The following is a 15,821-nucleotide window of genomic DNA, read 5'->3' on the forward strand; positions in this document are numbered from 1 at the left end:
TCAAAGAAACAGAATTTCCGGAGGATGAGGCCCAGAAATCAGGATTTTAAAAAGATTCCCAGGTGATTCTAATGTGCAGCCAAGGTTGAAAACCACTGCTTTATGCTGTTTTATGGCTCAGGCTTCTAGCACTGTGATTGGTACATACTAAGGGACCCAAGGATTTGGGTGTTGTTTTGTTTTGGTAAATCGTTTGGTAAAAGCCTGCGGCGGCTGAGAGAGTCCACCTGGCAGAGTTGGAGCCAGACAGAGGCGGAGTCTGGAGAAGGGCTGTGGCACCCGAGCCCAGCCGAGGCTCTGCCGGTGGAGGAGGCTGGGTGCTGAGCGCAGGGCGGTCGGGCGAGCGGGACTCCCGCCTCAGGAAACCCATGCAGTCCACGTGCCGGGGGCCTCGTGCCCCGCTGGTCCAATGGGAGCGCGTCCCGAACCCCGGGCTTAGTATCTTTAAATCCCCCGCAGGGTCCCCACCAGGCACCTGGCCGCACGCGCTGTCCCGCGGCAGGTGAGAACCTTTAAGGAAACTGGGACTTAAAGGCGGACTTACGGGAGCAGGGCTGGCGGCAACAGGTCCCCCAGACCCCCGCCCCCCCCCCCCGCCTCGCTAGCGCCCCCCGGAGCAGGCGTCTTCCTGTCCTGCTGCCTCCTCCCTAGCCTCTCCGGAAGCCTCCCCGGTGGTCCCCACATAAATCATTCCTGAGCCGGCTGGAGAGCAGGGCTGCGGGGGGAGGGCAGCGCGGGCGGTGCTGGCCGGAGCCGGAGCGGGAGCGGACGGGGCGCAGGGTGAGTGACCAAGTCCTTACCCCGAGCCTGGGAACCGTCTGAGGACCCCGGGGGGTGGGGTGGGTGGCTGCGCGCATCCCCTTCTAGAAAACTGGGGCGGGGAATGGGGAACTGAGCAGCTCTTTCTGCGCCCCTCACCTCCCAGCTCCCCAAGACCCCGCGCCCAGGCACCTAGGCAGGTGATGGGACCCCCAAAGCGGCCGGGGAGCCAGAGGGGCTACAAGGCGAGCGAGGTGGCCCTGGCACCCCGCCAGGGCGTGGACCGCACAAACTTTGCAGGCTGCCTGGCGGGTCTTCTTTCCATCCCCGGGAGGCCAGCCTGCAGCTGTGGTCCCTGGTCCGGGCGCGAGCCGGCGGTGGGAGCGCGAACAGAACCAGGACCCCGACCCCCAAGGCCACGGAGTGGATCTCGGGAGGGCAGCAGGCCCCGGGAGGCTCCTCAGGGGCTTGGGCGCTGTTCTGCGGCGAGGGGGTGCTGGGGTGTGTGTGTCAGGGGGGCGCGCGGGGCACTGATCCTCCCTGCGGGTACGGGAAGGGGTCACCTCTCTCTGGTTTGCCCCCTGGAATGCGCTGTGCAAGCGACCATAGCAGGGGGGGAGCTCCGGGGTGCAGTGGGACCCGTCTCCGGCCTCCGCGGGGAGCTCACTAACCCGGGACTTGCAGCCTTCCCCTGCCCTCTGGGGCTGCTCCACGCGCGCCGGGACCGCAGCGGTTTCGGGATGAGAACTAGGTGCTGGGGCGCCCCGGACGGTGCGGCTCGGGGCCAGGACATCAAAGGGACGCGTGGACAGAGGAAGCGCCGGATGAGAGTCGGAGAGTCGGGCTGAGGTCAGTTTCTTCGAAAGCCCACGTCCAGAGGGGTGAGGGATCCGATGACTGGGTGGGAGATACACCGCTCCGGGCCCCTTTCTTCTTGGGGACCCCGATCCGTGCCAACCCGGGCTGCGGAGCCTCGCCTCCGGGCAGCCAAGTTACTCGGGCAACCCCCTCCCCCAGGTGGCGGCGGATTCCTGGAGTAGCTTCCCCAACCCGCCCTGCAGTCCAGTCCCATTATTTTGAGGTCCCGGGGGAGGTGGGAGCGGGGCGAAGGGGGCCGACCAGGCGGCATGGGAGGGGAGCGCCGGGTCCCAGGCTTCCTGCAGCAACTGGTTGCGCCTGCAGCCCCAGCGCTGCTGACCATTCTCTGCCCTCCCTGCCCGGCTCCTATAAGGTTTTCCCGGGCTCCTGTGGGCGGTGGGTGTCCTGGTGAGGATAAGGTGTGCGGTTGGGGTCCTTAAACCTACCCCCGCCCTGTGCTGCAACAGAGCCTGTGGAGACTCAAACAACTGTGGCCATGCGTTAGGTTGAACTATATGAAACTGCATTTTGATGTGTGTGTGTGTGTGTGTGTGTGTGTGTGTGTGGCCAGAAAACGGGAGTATGGGCAACTTAATATTTATTTTATTTTTTTTCACTTACTTGGGAATTTTCTCTTTCAATATCCTTGGAGCTGCCCTGTCTTGTTAGGTGAGAGTATTGGTGCTGGCAGGAGCAGTACAGACCCACCATTGACTGCCAGCTGTGTGCCAGGTGCTGAGCCTGTTGTGTCTTTAACCCTCCAGCACCATTCGCAATCTTATTTCACAGAGGAGCAAAGGGAACGGTGGAGAGGGTAAGCGACCGTCACGGAGCTCATAAGGCGGACTCCAGCCTCCAGCCCCACTGTCTCCCCAGCAGTGCCCTTTAGTTTTGTTCTGTTTCCTTAATGCGTCTCGTAATGTTTTTTACGAGCTTCCTTATGATTCCACCCTGGACTGTTTTGTGAGTCTTGGGCAATGATGCAAACAAGTGCATCAGAGGGCAGGTTAAATAATAAAACTGTAAACCAAGCACTGTTTCGTTAACTGTTTAAAATATGACGGAGATAGGTTTTGCTCCCTTGGAATTTGCTTTGTTACAAATGATAGAAGCCACTCAGCCAGCATGGCTCAGTGGTTGGGCATCGACCTATGAACCAGGAGGTCAGGGTTCAATTCCCGCTCAGAACACATGCCCAGGTTGCAGGCTCGATCCCTAGTGGGGGTGTGCAGGAGGCAGCCAATCAGTGATTCTCTCTCATTGTTGATGTTTCTATCTCTTTCTCCCTCTCCCTTCCTCTCTGATATCAATACAAATATATATATTTTTTAAATGATAGGAGCCAACTCTGGATAATTGTATTGGGTGGCTCCGAGAAATGACAGGAAGAGCTCCTGGTTGTTCTATGGCCGTGGCTCTCACCACGATGAAGCTCTGAAGGTGGCTGCTGAATGGGGTAGAAACAGTCTCTGCCTCCATGCGGTGCTCCATGTGTGCAAACCCAGGAGTAAGCATCTGATTGGCTGAGCCTGACTTACCCGGGTGCCAGTGCACAATTTGGGGGCCTCAGCTGGCCTTGCAGTGAGAGACTGGCAAAGGTGGGCTCAGAAGTTGGGCAGCTCCCACCACACCCGTTCCTACCCCCAAAACCCAGATGGCAAACATTTATGCAGAGATCCTTTTAACAGACATCCCAGCAAAGGTTCCAGCAAAAGAAAAAATGAAGCTGGATGGTCACCATGTTTGCTTTCATTTCTTTTGTTTTGTTTTGTTTTGTTTTGTTTTGTTGTTGTTAATCCTCGCCTGAGGATGCTTTCCCATTGACTTTTAGGGAGAATGAAAGAGAGAGGGAAAGACAGAGAGAGACATCTATATGAGAGAAACATATCGATTGGTTGCCTCCTGCATGAGCCCTGACCGATCCCAGGCCGGGGAGGAGCCTGCAACCAAGGTATGTGCCCTTGACTAGAATTGAACTTGGGACCCTTTGGTCCACAGGCTGACGCTCTATCCATTGAGCAAAACCAGTTAGGGCCATGTCTGCTTTTAAACCAGGGTTTGTGGTAGTGCCCAACTCTGGAGGCCAGGCTCATACTCATGGGAGGTGTTTGCTCGACATTCACATTCTTGGGCGCCTTCCCCAGTTTGCACTCAGTTCATTTGGAGTGAAAACCAGGAATCTACAGCCCATTTATTGGTCAGTCTAGTGCCTAGGCAAGGAGATAGCACCAGAGAGCAGTGTCCAAAGCCTGTAAAGGTGAGGATCCCAGCAGGAAGTATGGCCCCCAGGAGGGCAGACCAGTTCTCCCATTGGTAACGCCAGTGAGGACACCGTGGCTGCCTGTGCTGCAGGAAGTAGCCATAAGCAACCCAGCGCCTCCCTTCCAGAGGCCACAGGACTGCTCATAAGCAAGTGCTTGGCATGATTTCAAAATCGGTAAAATGATCTTATTGTAAGTCCATTTGATTTCAGCAGTCTTTATTGAGCACCTACTGTGTGCCTGACTCCATGCATGGGCACAGAGATAAGTAAGTCAGGCACCCCACACAGCAGCTGGTCAGTTCCATACACTATGGGCCGGGCGGTTGGGAGCTTTTGCCTTATTTCTGTTGTCCCGAGATTGCGTTTGGGACAGAGGCAGGAATGAGCCAGGCAGCTGTCAGAAACAGTGCTGGCTTTCAAACCTGAGATGTCTTAAGAATCATTTGCCTTGGGAGCTTGTTAAATATGCAGATCAGTGGCCCCGTCTCTAGAAATTAGTTCTGATCATCTGTGTTTTGAATAAACACCCCCTTTATGCAGATGCAGCTGTTGGTCCATGAAGGTTTTCCTGGGTTTTCTGCGGGCAGTTCTGGGAGCTGCTCTCAGGCTACATGTGGTTTGATAGGCACGCACCCGGGGCCTCTTGACACAGCTGTGACACCCCGATTAAAACGGGGATGGAAACGTTTCCTTTTGCACTTGGCTTTTATTAGTTGTCTAGTGTTTCAGGCATAGTGAGATTTTAATTTTTTTTCTTTCAAATATATTCTAAACTTTAAGAGGAACCTCCACTTTGGAGCAAGGAGTAAAGACACCCACCGACACTCTTATAGGGTGTCCCAAAATTCATGCAAGAAGTAATTTTGATAGAAAACACAGGTTTATAATTAAAAATTGTAAATTTTTTATTGATTCATAAAGTATACAGTATAGGGTTATATATGGAATAGCACATTGGGTAAATGGCCTCCACTGCTTTGCTGGTACATACGCAAAGCCATGGTCTTCATTGGTCTTCATTGTCCCTGCTCCTGGGCCATAATTGGTACTTGGTAATGCTTATCGAATTGAAGGGATTGAAATCAAAGGCAACAGATATTAGAATCTGATTCAATAAACCAAGTAAAATTAGGCTTTTATTTGTTGTTGTTAATGCTCACGCAAAATTCAAATCTTGAGTGAATTTTGGGACACCCTATACCTCCCCAGCAACGAGAAGCAGCATCTCCTTTGGCACCTCCCTTTCTTGTGTTTCACGGAGGGAGCCTGCAAGTCTGCTTATTCCTGGCTCTCCCACGGGCCTTCTAGCCCTTTAAATACAGTTCCTCATGTTGTGACCCAACCATAAAATTATTTTCGTTGCTACTTCATAACTGTAATGTTGCTACTGTTATGAATCGTAATGCAAATATCTGATATGCAGGATGGTCTTAGGCGACCCCTGTGAAAGGGTCGTTCGACTGCCAAAGGGGTCGCGACCCACAGGTTGAGAACCGCTGCCTTAGAGGGAAGAAGGAGGATGGGAATGGCGCTGGCGTGCTCTCCTAGGGGAGAGCGCACTCTGGGTTCTTTGTCCTAAGAATATTTATCTCTCTCTTGCAGGTAGAAATCTTAAGGGAGTTCTCAGGGGAGAGTCTTAATAGAATATTCATCAGCTTCCCAGGGGTGCTCTTTCAGGGTCACGGTCTCCACTGATTGGTCAGTGCCAGGGTAGGGGGTCATTAGTCAATGCAGCTGATCCTGAGGCAGCCACGTGTCACTTGTCCTCACTTCTCTGGTTTTGCTGCTTTCCTGAGCCTGGAGCTGAAATATAACTGAGGCCTAGATGTTATCTTTAGGGAGGAGAAGGTCAGGGGGTCTGATATGCTAGGGGAGGATCGCTTACCCTGAGGACAAGGTTCTTGTTTTCCCAGTTTTGCCCCTTGGTAGGCTCTCTGCCCTGGTGAGTTTCTGTACCTGGCCCATCGTGCTTGCTCTGCTCCTGCCTATCTAACATCTTCTATATAAATAAAACCCGGGGTTCCTGATGCCATCCCAGTTCACCTGGTGGGTTCTGTTTTAGCTCACTAGCCTCATGCAATGATATAAGCAAGTCAGCTGTTTTGGCTTATTTATTTTATATCCAGCAGCACTTCCAGAGCCCCTACTGTGTGCCCTGCCTTGTGTTCAGTTCTGGGGACGGAAACACAAGGAGAACAGGGGCCACACTAAGCATTCTCAGTAGACACTGGGTTGGTAGCAGCTTTTAGGATCCCTGTTTCTTTCTCCCTCTCTCAGGGGTGGGCAGGAGTCCCCTTCTGCCTTGCCTCTTATCGCTTGGACCCCTAGTTGATCAGGTGGTGACTTGGGGGCAAAGATTTCCATCAAGACTACCTGGTGAGCCTTTGAGACAGATAAATTCCAATGTCACCCAGCCTTGAAGAGTTTGGCCCCTTGCCTTGAGACCCTGCTTTTTCAGTTTGGATTTTAGGTGGATAGAGGGAGGATGTTTGAACTGAGATCAGTGAGCAAATAAGCAGAATAAAAGGCAGTGTAAGATTTGTCTCCAGAGACCAGGAAATCAACACAGACTCTGAGAAAAAAGAAAGCATCCAGTCTGTTGCTGGGGCCGCAGTCTCTAGAGCCTGAGAGGGAGGAATCTGTAGGGAGAACCTCGGAGTCTAGCCCCTTGGGCTCAGCTGTTCCCTCAGGCAAGTCACCAAGGAAATCCTCAGTCAGTTTCCTTATCTGTAAAATGGGATAATGCCTTAAGCAAGATCCTACCTCTAAAGCAAGGACAACAGTGTCTGGAATGTAGTAAGTGCTCAATAAATGTTAATTTCTAAAGCCGTACAGCCTTCTCTACACTACCTGGTATGTGGCCCTTTGCGGAGGAGGGTCCTGCATGGAACTTTCAAGTCCCATGGCCCTGAGGCAGCCTCTGAGCCCCGCCCCCACACAGATTAGGCAGATGGGCTTGCTAAAGCCTCACAGCCTCCTCCTGGGCAGCTCCTGGTGCAGGCCCGCCTCCGCGTTAGTGACCGATGCCTCTTCTCCCTCTTCCAGGGATGCTGCCTTGAGTGACTGACCCCACTGGAGATCGTGCATGCCATCCAGGCTAGTCCTCCCCTCCTTGCGCCTCTTCTACACAGAAACGCACACTCTTGGCTTATCCGTGCTCCTGGCTTACCCACGGCTCCCAGAACCTCTGAGGCGGGAGGCCCCCACTTCTACCTCATGCGTGGAGCACCTTGCTAGCCATGACCCTGACACTCGGCGTCCTGCTGCTGCTGGGGCTCTGCCAGAGAACCGTTTCAGAGGAGCCCTCGTCCTCCCCAAACAGTGCCGATGATCTGAAGTTTCAGTTGCCCACGCCGACCTATGAGACCAAAGACTATTATTACACACCTAGGTCCATTGGCAGTCTCTTTAAAATGGTGCACTTCTTCCTCTACGTGGTGCAGCCCAACTTTTTCCCAAAGGGTAAGTGACCACTGCGGGAAAGGTGGGATTGGTCTCCACACAGTGGGGTGCACACACTCAACATTGTTTATTAATGACAAGACGACCAATACAGACTATAGTCATATTGGCTGGATCAATGAGTTATTCTCAAGTACATACCAAAGGTAAAAATTAGGGTAAAAATGCAAACTCTCTGTCATCAACTGAGAAGTTAATAATTTCCTCATGGCTTAAACATTTAACTCTTCTCTGCCCACCACAGAATGCAATTTTGGCCCTAGCCGATTTGGCTCAGTGGATAGAGCACAGGCCTGTAGACTGAAGGGTCCCAGGTTTGATTCAGGTCAAGGGCAGGTATCTTGGTTGCAGGCTCCTCCCTGGATCCAGCCCTAGTTGGGGTACATGCAGGAGGCAATGAATTGATGCGTTTCTCTCACATTTATGTTTCTCTCTGTCTTTCCCTCTCTCTTCCATTCTCTCTAAAATCCATGGAAAAATATCCTCGGGTGAGGATTAACAAAAAACAAAAAAAATGCAATTTTGATATTGCTTCAGGCAGGGAAAGGCCTGACCAAACCTTTGTACCTGACAAAGTGTGTGTCAGTTCTAAGAGTTTGTGAGGAAAGGAGGGATGGCGCTTGTTGGGACGCTCATGGCATATGGTGCTATTAGTCTTTGTATATGTGACTACTTGGCCTTCTTACCACTGTTTACCCTCCTCGGCTATCCTCAAAGTCTTTGGGGTTTGTGTTTTCATACAAGATTATGAAAATTAAAATAGTCTGTGGAAAGAATCTGTTACTAAGGTTTGGCAGTCTAAATTGTTATTGGCTTAATGTTAGATCTATCCTAAGCTTGTTCTTTAAACCACAGAGATGTGAACACTAGCATGATTACTAAAATTATAAAATTTGTAGTAATCTTTATCGTCTTCCTTAGCTAGTCAGCTATTGTTCAAAAGAGATGAGAGAGAGGGAGGGAAGGAGGGAGGGAGAGAGAGAGAGAATGCATTTAGTAAACTTCAGCACTTGTTTATATTATGGGCAGTTTATGGATTTTCATTAAAATACATTTATATTAAAATGGTTTTACATTTATTTTTCTTAGATTAAGCAAGTGAAACAGTTTTAAGTGTAGTTCTCAATTTTTTGTTAAGTTTAAATTCTAATTTGATGACATAAATTACTTTGAGCCCTTTTGTCATTGAGGAGAGTTCTGAAGACTCCTTACTGTTTATGTCATTGCTCACAAGACTAAATTTGGAAATCCCAAAGACATAAGTCGAAAATAAGCCAAGTTTATTTATTTACTTATAATACAAATTCACTGTTTTTAATAGACATCTCTTTATTTGTAGGCTCGATATAAATATTACTGAATAAACAGTAACCTACTAGTGTTTCCACTGGCTTCCTTTTTATGTAAGAGACATAGAGTTGAGTTGTTATGAATTTGCAATGACTCCTTGAGAAAGATTGTGAGGCAACCCGGTGTCATCATGTAATGTGTTAATCCTGTAATCTCTTTCCATATGTTGTTTTATTTCACTCCCTTTAGATTTTAGAGGGAGGCTTCCTCATGCTTATTTTACAAGGGAAAGCAGTCTTTTAAAGAGTCTTCATTCAAATGACCAGGTTAAAAGATACCCTATTTCCAGTGCATTCTAAGGGTCTGAACTCCAGCGTCATTATTAGTCTAGAGCAGTGTTTCTCAACCTTCCTAATGCCGCGACCCTTTAATACAGTTCCTCATGTTGTAGTTACCCCCAACCATAAAATTATTTTCATTGCTACTTCATAACTGTAATTTTGCTACTGTTATGAATTGTAATGTAAATATCTGATATGCAGGATATATTTTCATTGTTACAAATTGAACATAATTAAAGCATAGTGATTAATCACAAAAACAATATGTAATTATATATGTGTTTTCCGATGGTCTTAGGCGACCCCTGTGAAAGGGTCATTCGACCCCCAAAGGCGTCGCGACCCACAGGTTGAGAATTGCTTGTCTAGAAGGAGGCGTCTGAAGAATTGAAATCCCAGTGTAATCTGAGGGAGTTAGCCTTGCTGGTTCCCTAGACCTTATTCAATACTTATTGTTTCAGAGAAAGAAATTCTCAGACATTTCCACAGTAGACCAGAGCAGACTGCTCCTTTAAGAAATTGTTAGGGCTCTTTAAAAGAATGTAATCGGGAATTTAGCAGGTAACTTCTTGGAGTGTTGATTTCCGCCTCCCCCCCCCCCCCCCCAACACTCCATTATCTCCATTATTTGTATACTTTCACCCAGTTACTAGAGTTTATAATAGTCTCAAAGTGCCCATCAGGTACTTTGCAGCATAAAGGACACACACCAGACAAGCCTGGCTTTTCCACTTGGGGCCAGTGCGTTTCATGATTGCCAAATCATAGATAAGGGTCGGTGTAATTGAAGATTAAAAATAATAAAATTAAAAGAGATGGATTCCTATTTATAAACTTAACTAACTTAATGTACTCACCAAAATAGAAGTCTTTAGGGAGAGGCTTCTATGGGGTAGCAACTTCACGGAAGACATCATCCCATAGGTATGTTCTTTCATTAGAAAGAGAACAAGTGTTTTGAATGCCAAGTCCCCGTGCAGGAACGGAAAAGGAAGAGAGGGCCCTGGAGGCTGGCCTCCCTTTTTCTCTGCCATCGGACTGGGAAGCTTTCTACTCTTACATCCTGTGTCCAACCAAAAGGGAATACAATTTAATTTTTTTTTAATTTTGTATTTTGAACTCTCTAAATAGAAACACAATGCTGTATCCTTAAAATACAAGTTGGGAAGGTCTTGTTTAGCTGGGACTGGTGACAAAGGCCTACTTAACTTCCTGGGAAAAGAAAAGAGTAGCTTAGATAGACCAGGAAGACTTTATGTGACGCAGAGTGTGCTCTAGAATCTGGTGTACTTTTTTTTTTTATAAAGACCTGCCCTGGTCTGAAGCTGCAAGAGTAATAGTGTCCTGGGTGTGGGCTCACTAAGAAGAGAATCCTTTGTCCTTTCATTCAACTTAGAAAGGGTGTTGATGGCAGGATGACCGGGGGTGTTGAGGAAAATGTATTCCAGGGAGGGAACAGCATGTCTGGAGCGTGGAGGAGACCGAGGCTCATGGTGGACCCAGGAGGTGGTTGTCATGAAATAAGATTGGGGAGCCATAGCTGAAGGACCCTGACAGGCAGGTCGAGGTGTTTTGTAGAGGGAAGGAAGCTAAGGCAGCATGAGCAGAGGTTTCATTCACTCAACAAGCAACTATTGAAGGCCCCTGTGGTGTACCTGGCTGGGTGCTGTGAACCAGGATTGAAACGGAATTGGGTTTGGGGAAAAGAATCTGACAGCAGCAGCTAGGATAGGTCACAGGGAGATAAAGACTCCTACAGTGGGTCCAGGGGGAGGTAATAACAAACTAACTAAAACGAGGTAAACACAGTGGGGGAAACGGAGGCCAGATCTACTTTACGTTCAAATCCTAGCTCTTGCCTGTTACCTGCTGGGTGATCTAGACCAAGCTGTTTAATTCTCAGACACTGTTCTCATAGATGTACTATGACTCTCATCATAATGCATTTTATAGGATTTATCTGTAAGGCTTTAGTGGCTGCTATTAATATTATTATTTGAGAGAAAACATTGGCCAAATTTGACCTCAAGATTAGCATCAGGAGGGGACATGGGAAAACGAAGGTGTTTCCAGGAGGGCACCTTAAAACGTCCTTGCTGCTGCTCCCTCGGGAGCAGTCCCCAGGGAGTTGCCTCCTAAGAAGCAGATCCATTCCTCTTGAAGTCAGGTGGCTGTGTCTCCCGTGAGCCCCGCGGTGGAAGAACTGGGTGAAGAAGCCAGAGCTCGGATGCAGTGCCAGTTTACTGAGTGGTCTTGGCTCCTCCCCGGGAACAGCTGCATCTAACAGCTTTTGTTTTCTCTGCTTCTTTCTTCGCTCCTGCTGTCCCTGTATCTGCCGGAGGACGCACTTTGCCAAGTGTTAGCTCATTTGAATCTCCCAGCAACTTGGGAGAGGCAGATGATGGTGGTCTTATTTCTATTTTTTATACACATTTTACAGATTGGAAAACTAAGTCAGGATGTTATTACATGTCCAAGTCACGCAACTAGCTAGTGGCAGACTGAAAAACCTGTCTCCAGGACAAGCTGTCTCTCTTATATTCCACTGCTGACCTTGTGGATAATTTATTTCCCTTTTATTTGATCATAGTGCTTGTAAACTGAGCTTGGGTCACTGTGAAAAGAGAGTAAATTTTTGGACATTAAAAGTGTGCACTGCAGAAGATCACGCGCATGGGTGATGGCCAATGTCCTTTCCAGTTGGATGCGTCTGTGATGAGTTTGGCAGAAATCATGGCCCAGATCAGCCATTGTTATGAAACAAGCAAAAAAAAAGTCTCATCTGCTTTTATTTTTATAGCAATTCTATAAAATTATTCCCCACCTTGGTTTGGTATACTTTTAAATTAGATTATAGGATGGTTGGTCTGCTTCTAACAGCGTTTTAGGCTAATCTGATTTGCTTCTGGTATTTCGTGGGAGTGAGAGGGGAGCTGGGGAAGAGGGAGAGTGGGAAGAGGGGAGAAGGAAGCTTGATGAATTTGAGATGCCATCAGGATGCTAGGCTATGTGGGAGCTCTCTCTGCTGCAGGTAACTGAAACCTATTTGCTAAGGCAATAAAAAAAAGAGTTTATCATCAGGACTGCAGCTATGTCATTCCTGCCCTCATTAAAAAGGGATCAGCTGCCAGGGACTGGACTGCACGCTCTCTGGACTCTCTGCCCCGCCCCCCCCCCCCCCCCCCCACCTGGCTCCTTGCTGTATGCAGCCACTTCATTCCTCCTCCCCCTACCACACCTCTAGGCTCCCCCACTCCTGCAGCCTCAGGTGGAGAACCAGATTGCCCACATAAGTTTCAGGCCAGCTTCCTGGAGAGTGGCTGGGCATTTTTTTTCTCAGGCAGTCCTAGTTCCCACTTCCAGTCCTTCCTGAGCCAGCCACCAGCCACGGGCCCACTGAGTGCCTGTGGCCAACGTCACAACTCCACATGGCATCACAGAGGGAGGCGGTTCCCAGGAAAGGGTGGCCCCGTCCCACAGCCCAATAGGTGTGTCTATGCCAATATCCACATAGAATCAGGATGTTATATTATATCCAACACCTGTGTGTTCTTAATTCAGACAAAGCCAGCACTGTCCACTAGATCATGTGACTTCTACTGGCAACTGGCCCGGCCATGTAAGGTCACGGGGGGAAAGAACTAATATCTATCACTCCACCTCCCCAGGTCACTCATTATGCTGGGCAGGCCATAGTTGTCATCTCTTTTTATTCTACCAGTTGCAACAGCCAACAGCTATGAAGTGCTTACATTCAGGGATCTGAACACCTTAGCCCTCTATGAGGGAGGTACTGTTATTCCCATTTTACAGAAGAGGAAGTTCAGGCCTAGAGGCAGCTAACCGGACCAGGTCCGCTTGCTGTTCACTGGCAGAGGCGGAGATTAGAGGCCAGGCTCACAGCTGCCACTTTTATTTTGCTGAGATTCGGGGAGGTGAAGGGACTGTTCCAAAGTCACACATGCTGCTGGCTAAGCGGTTGAGCCAGGTGTGACGGAGGGTCCTGTGATGCCCACACGGCTCATCCCCCAGCTCCACTCCCTGTTGCCTCCCTGGAGACCTGCCCTATGGACGGCATTTACATGTCCCCAGGGACATTCTCTAAAATGAGGGACAATCTCAAATGTTCCATTCCTGAGGGTTCCAGAGACCCATTGGCCAGGGGCATTTTCTTTGCTTGTCCCATGACAATGGCTCTGATCTGGGCCACGATTTCTGTCAAACTCATCACAGACGCATCCAACTGGAAAGGCCATTGGTCATCACCCATGCACGTGATCTTCTGCAGTGCACACTTTTAATGTGCAAAAAATTACTCTTTTTTTCACAGTGACCCATGCCCAGTTTACGAGCACCATGATCAAATAAAAGGGAAATAAATTATCCCCAAGGGAAGCCGGGGAATATAGGAGAGACAGCTAGCCCTGGAGACGGGTTTCTCAGTCTGCCACTAGCCTATGAGGGAGGGGTGGCGTTGTCTGGGAGGGGACAGCGGTGTCTGCAGGCTGTGACGGGGACTCCTCTGATCCTCCTTCCACACCTTCCGCTTTGCAGTACAGCTGCTTCAGCTAAACTAAAAAACTGGTCCTGTCAGCTCGTTCCCATCAGCTTGTCTGCAAGGTCCTGCTGAAGTGTGCTCCTGGCTTTTCCTTCGGTAAACAGGGCGGCGGGTGTGCCCTTCTGGGAAATGTGGGCCTGTCCCACAAAAGACACCAGGAGAAAAGCTTCCTGTTTTCGTGGTCTCCAGCAATGTCCTTTCAGGAGGACTTCAAATACCTGCAGGAAATGAGAGATTAGTGCAAATGCAAATAAAGGGAGGCTACCCAGCAGCCGCTGGGTGAAGTCCACATGGTATTAAGTTTTGCTTGTCCTCTGGGGTTGAGTGGAGAGAAGTCCTAAAATCTGCTCCTGGAGAAGTAGCTAGAAAGTAGCTGCACGGGCAGTTCTGGGTCAGAACCATAAAGGATGGACAGAACCAGGAGAGATGGCTCCAGGCAGGCCTGGCGCGCACTCTCTGCTTGGCTGGGGGCTAGATTCAGAAGTGAGCCTAACACCGGGCGGTGGGGAAGAGCTGCCTGGGTTTGAATCCTGGCTCTGATGTTGCTAGCTCTGTGACCTTGGGCAAGTTACTTAAACTCTTAGTTCTCTCTCTCTAAACTGGAAATAATAATAATAGTATTTCTTTGGTCATCATAATATTTAAATAAATATTTTTATGGAAAAATTACAACAGCGTCTGATATATACAAAGTGCTGTATTAGTGTTTGTTAAATAAAATATGAACGAATACAATAGATATTCATTTAAAAGCCTCTAAATCAGTGGTTCTCAACCTTCTGGCCCTTTAAATATAGTTCCTCATGTTGTGACCCAAGCATAAAATTATTTTTGTTGCTACTTCATAACTGTAATGTTGCTACTGTTATGAATCGTAGTGTAAATATCTGATATGCAGGATGGTCTTAGGCGACCCCTGTGAAAAGGTCATTCAACCTCCAAAGGGATCGCGACCCACAGGTTGAGAATCGCTGCTCTAAATTAACCTCAGGTCTTGGTGATCACATGGACTAAAGAAGAAGTATTTCTTTGACTGCAGGCTCCAAGCTCAGTGGTTAGAACACTGGCCTTGTATTTGACCCTCCCTGTATTGTCTTCCTAGGGCTGCCATAACAAATGATCACAAACTGGGTGATCACAAACAAATGATCACAGTTCCAAGGGCCAGAGTCCAGGGTCAAGTTTATTGGAAGGGCCATGCTCCCTCTGAGGGCTCCTGGGGAGAATCCTTCCTTGCTTCTCCCAGCCTCCGGTGGCTCCAGGAGTTTTGGTCTCTGCCTGTCTTCACAGGGCCATCGTCTGCGTCCCTGGCTCACATCTCCCCCTGCCTTTCTCTTATAGGAACAGCCGTCATTGGGTTTAGGGTGTTCCCTATATCCAGAATGATTTCAAGATCCTTCACTTAATTACATCTGCAAAGACCCCTTTTCCAAATCAGGTCACAGTCCCAGGTTCCCAGGCTCAGGACTTCGACACATCATTTTGGGAGTCACGATTTAGCCCACAAAACCTATTACACCTATTCATTCATTCATTCATTCATTCATTCATAACAGGTCTAATCCTTTCAAAATCATTTGCAAACATGTTTTCAAATATATTGAAACTCTTCAGAAAAAGAGGGATAGTTTGCATATTCTATAGGTTGAGTCTTTCACTTAACATTGTATTGTGGGCACCTCTCCAAGTTGGTTCCCATAAGGATGTTGACCAAAAACAAGCAGGTTTTCAGCAAGGACCCTAAGGCATTCTTTCACCAATCTTTTGATGTAGGGCCAAGGGCTTAAAATTATTTTTATTATGAGTTATTTGTTTGAAGTTTTATGATTAATGTTTCTGATACAAACAGCACCCACCCAAAATGCATCCTCTCTAATTTTGGCTTGTTTGTTTTGCTTTCTTTGAAATGCACAGAACACTTGGAGCTCAGTGTTCTAGATTTGTAGTCTGTTGCTTTCTCCCCGGGCTTTTACAGTTTACCCACATGTAATTTCATCCAATTGACTGGCTTTTATTAAGTCTTAATAGACCATTTGACGTCGTTTTTAATGCTCATTCTTTTTATGTTCTTATTTCTTCAGTTTATGTAAGATTTAATTACTTATTATACATAAAGAGGCAGGAAGAAGCCTGGGAGCAAACCCAGAGTTATGGGTTGAATTGTTCCTCTTCCCATCCCTGAAATTCTCATATTGAAATCCTAACCCCCAGTACCTTTGAACGCGACCATATTTGGAGATAGAATTGTTGCAAAGTTAATTAGTTAGGATGAGGTCATACTGGCGTAGGG

The 15,821-nt window shown here is 48.3% G+C and overlaps 1 protein-coding gene across 6 annotated transcripts in view; it reads left to right on the forward strand.

Moving 5' to 3' along the window:
• Positions 1 to 1,473: 1,473 nt before the first annotated feature.
• PROM1 (prominin 1) overlaps positions 1,474 to 15,821 on the forward strand; it is an 80,635-nt gene continuing 66,287 nt past the window's right edge. For 3 of the 6 annotated variants that reach the window (XM_070399035.1, XM_070399078.1, XM_070399055.1), the window contains exons 1-2: positions 1,478 to 1,608; positions 6,926 to 7,342. In XM_070399035.1, the coding sequence (XP_070255136.1) occupies positions 7,120 to 7,342 (223 nt within the window). In that variant the 5' untranslated portion in view covers positions 1,478 to 1,608; positions 6,926 to 7,119. Of the gene's footprint in view, positions 1,609 to 6,925; positions 7,343 to 15,821 lie in introns of all 6 variants that reach the window. The other 3 variants (XM_070399069.1, XM_070399046.1, XM_070399061.1) reach the window with 3 other exon arrangements.

Source organism: Myotis yumanensis, unplaced genomic scaffold (assembly GCF_028538775.1).
Source record: "Myotis yumanensis isolate MYYU_CA2020_CCGP unplaced genomic scaffold, mMyoYum1.0.hap1 SCAF_1, whole genome shotgun sequence".
Taxonomy (NCBI): Eukaryota; Metazoa; Chordata; class Mammalia; order Chiroptera; family Vespertilionidae; genus Myotis; species Myotis yumanensis.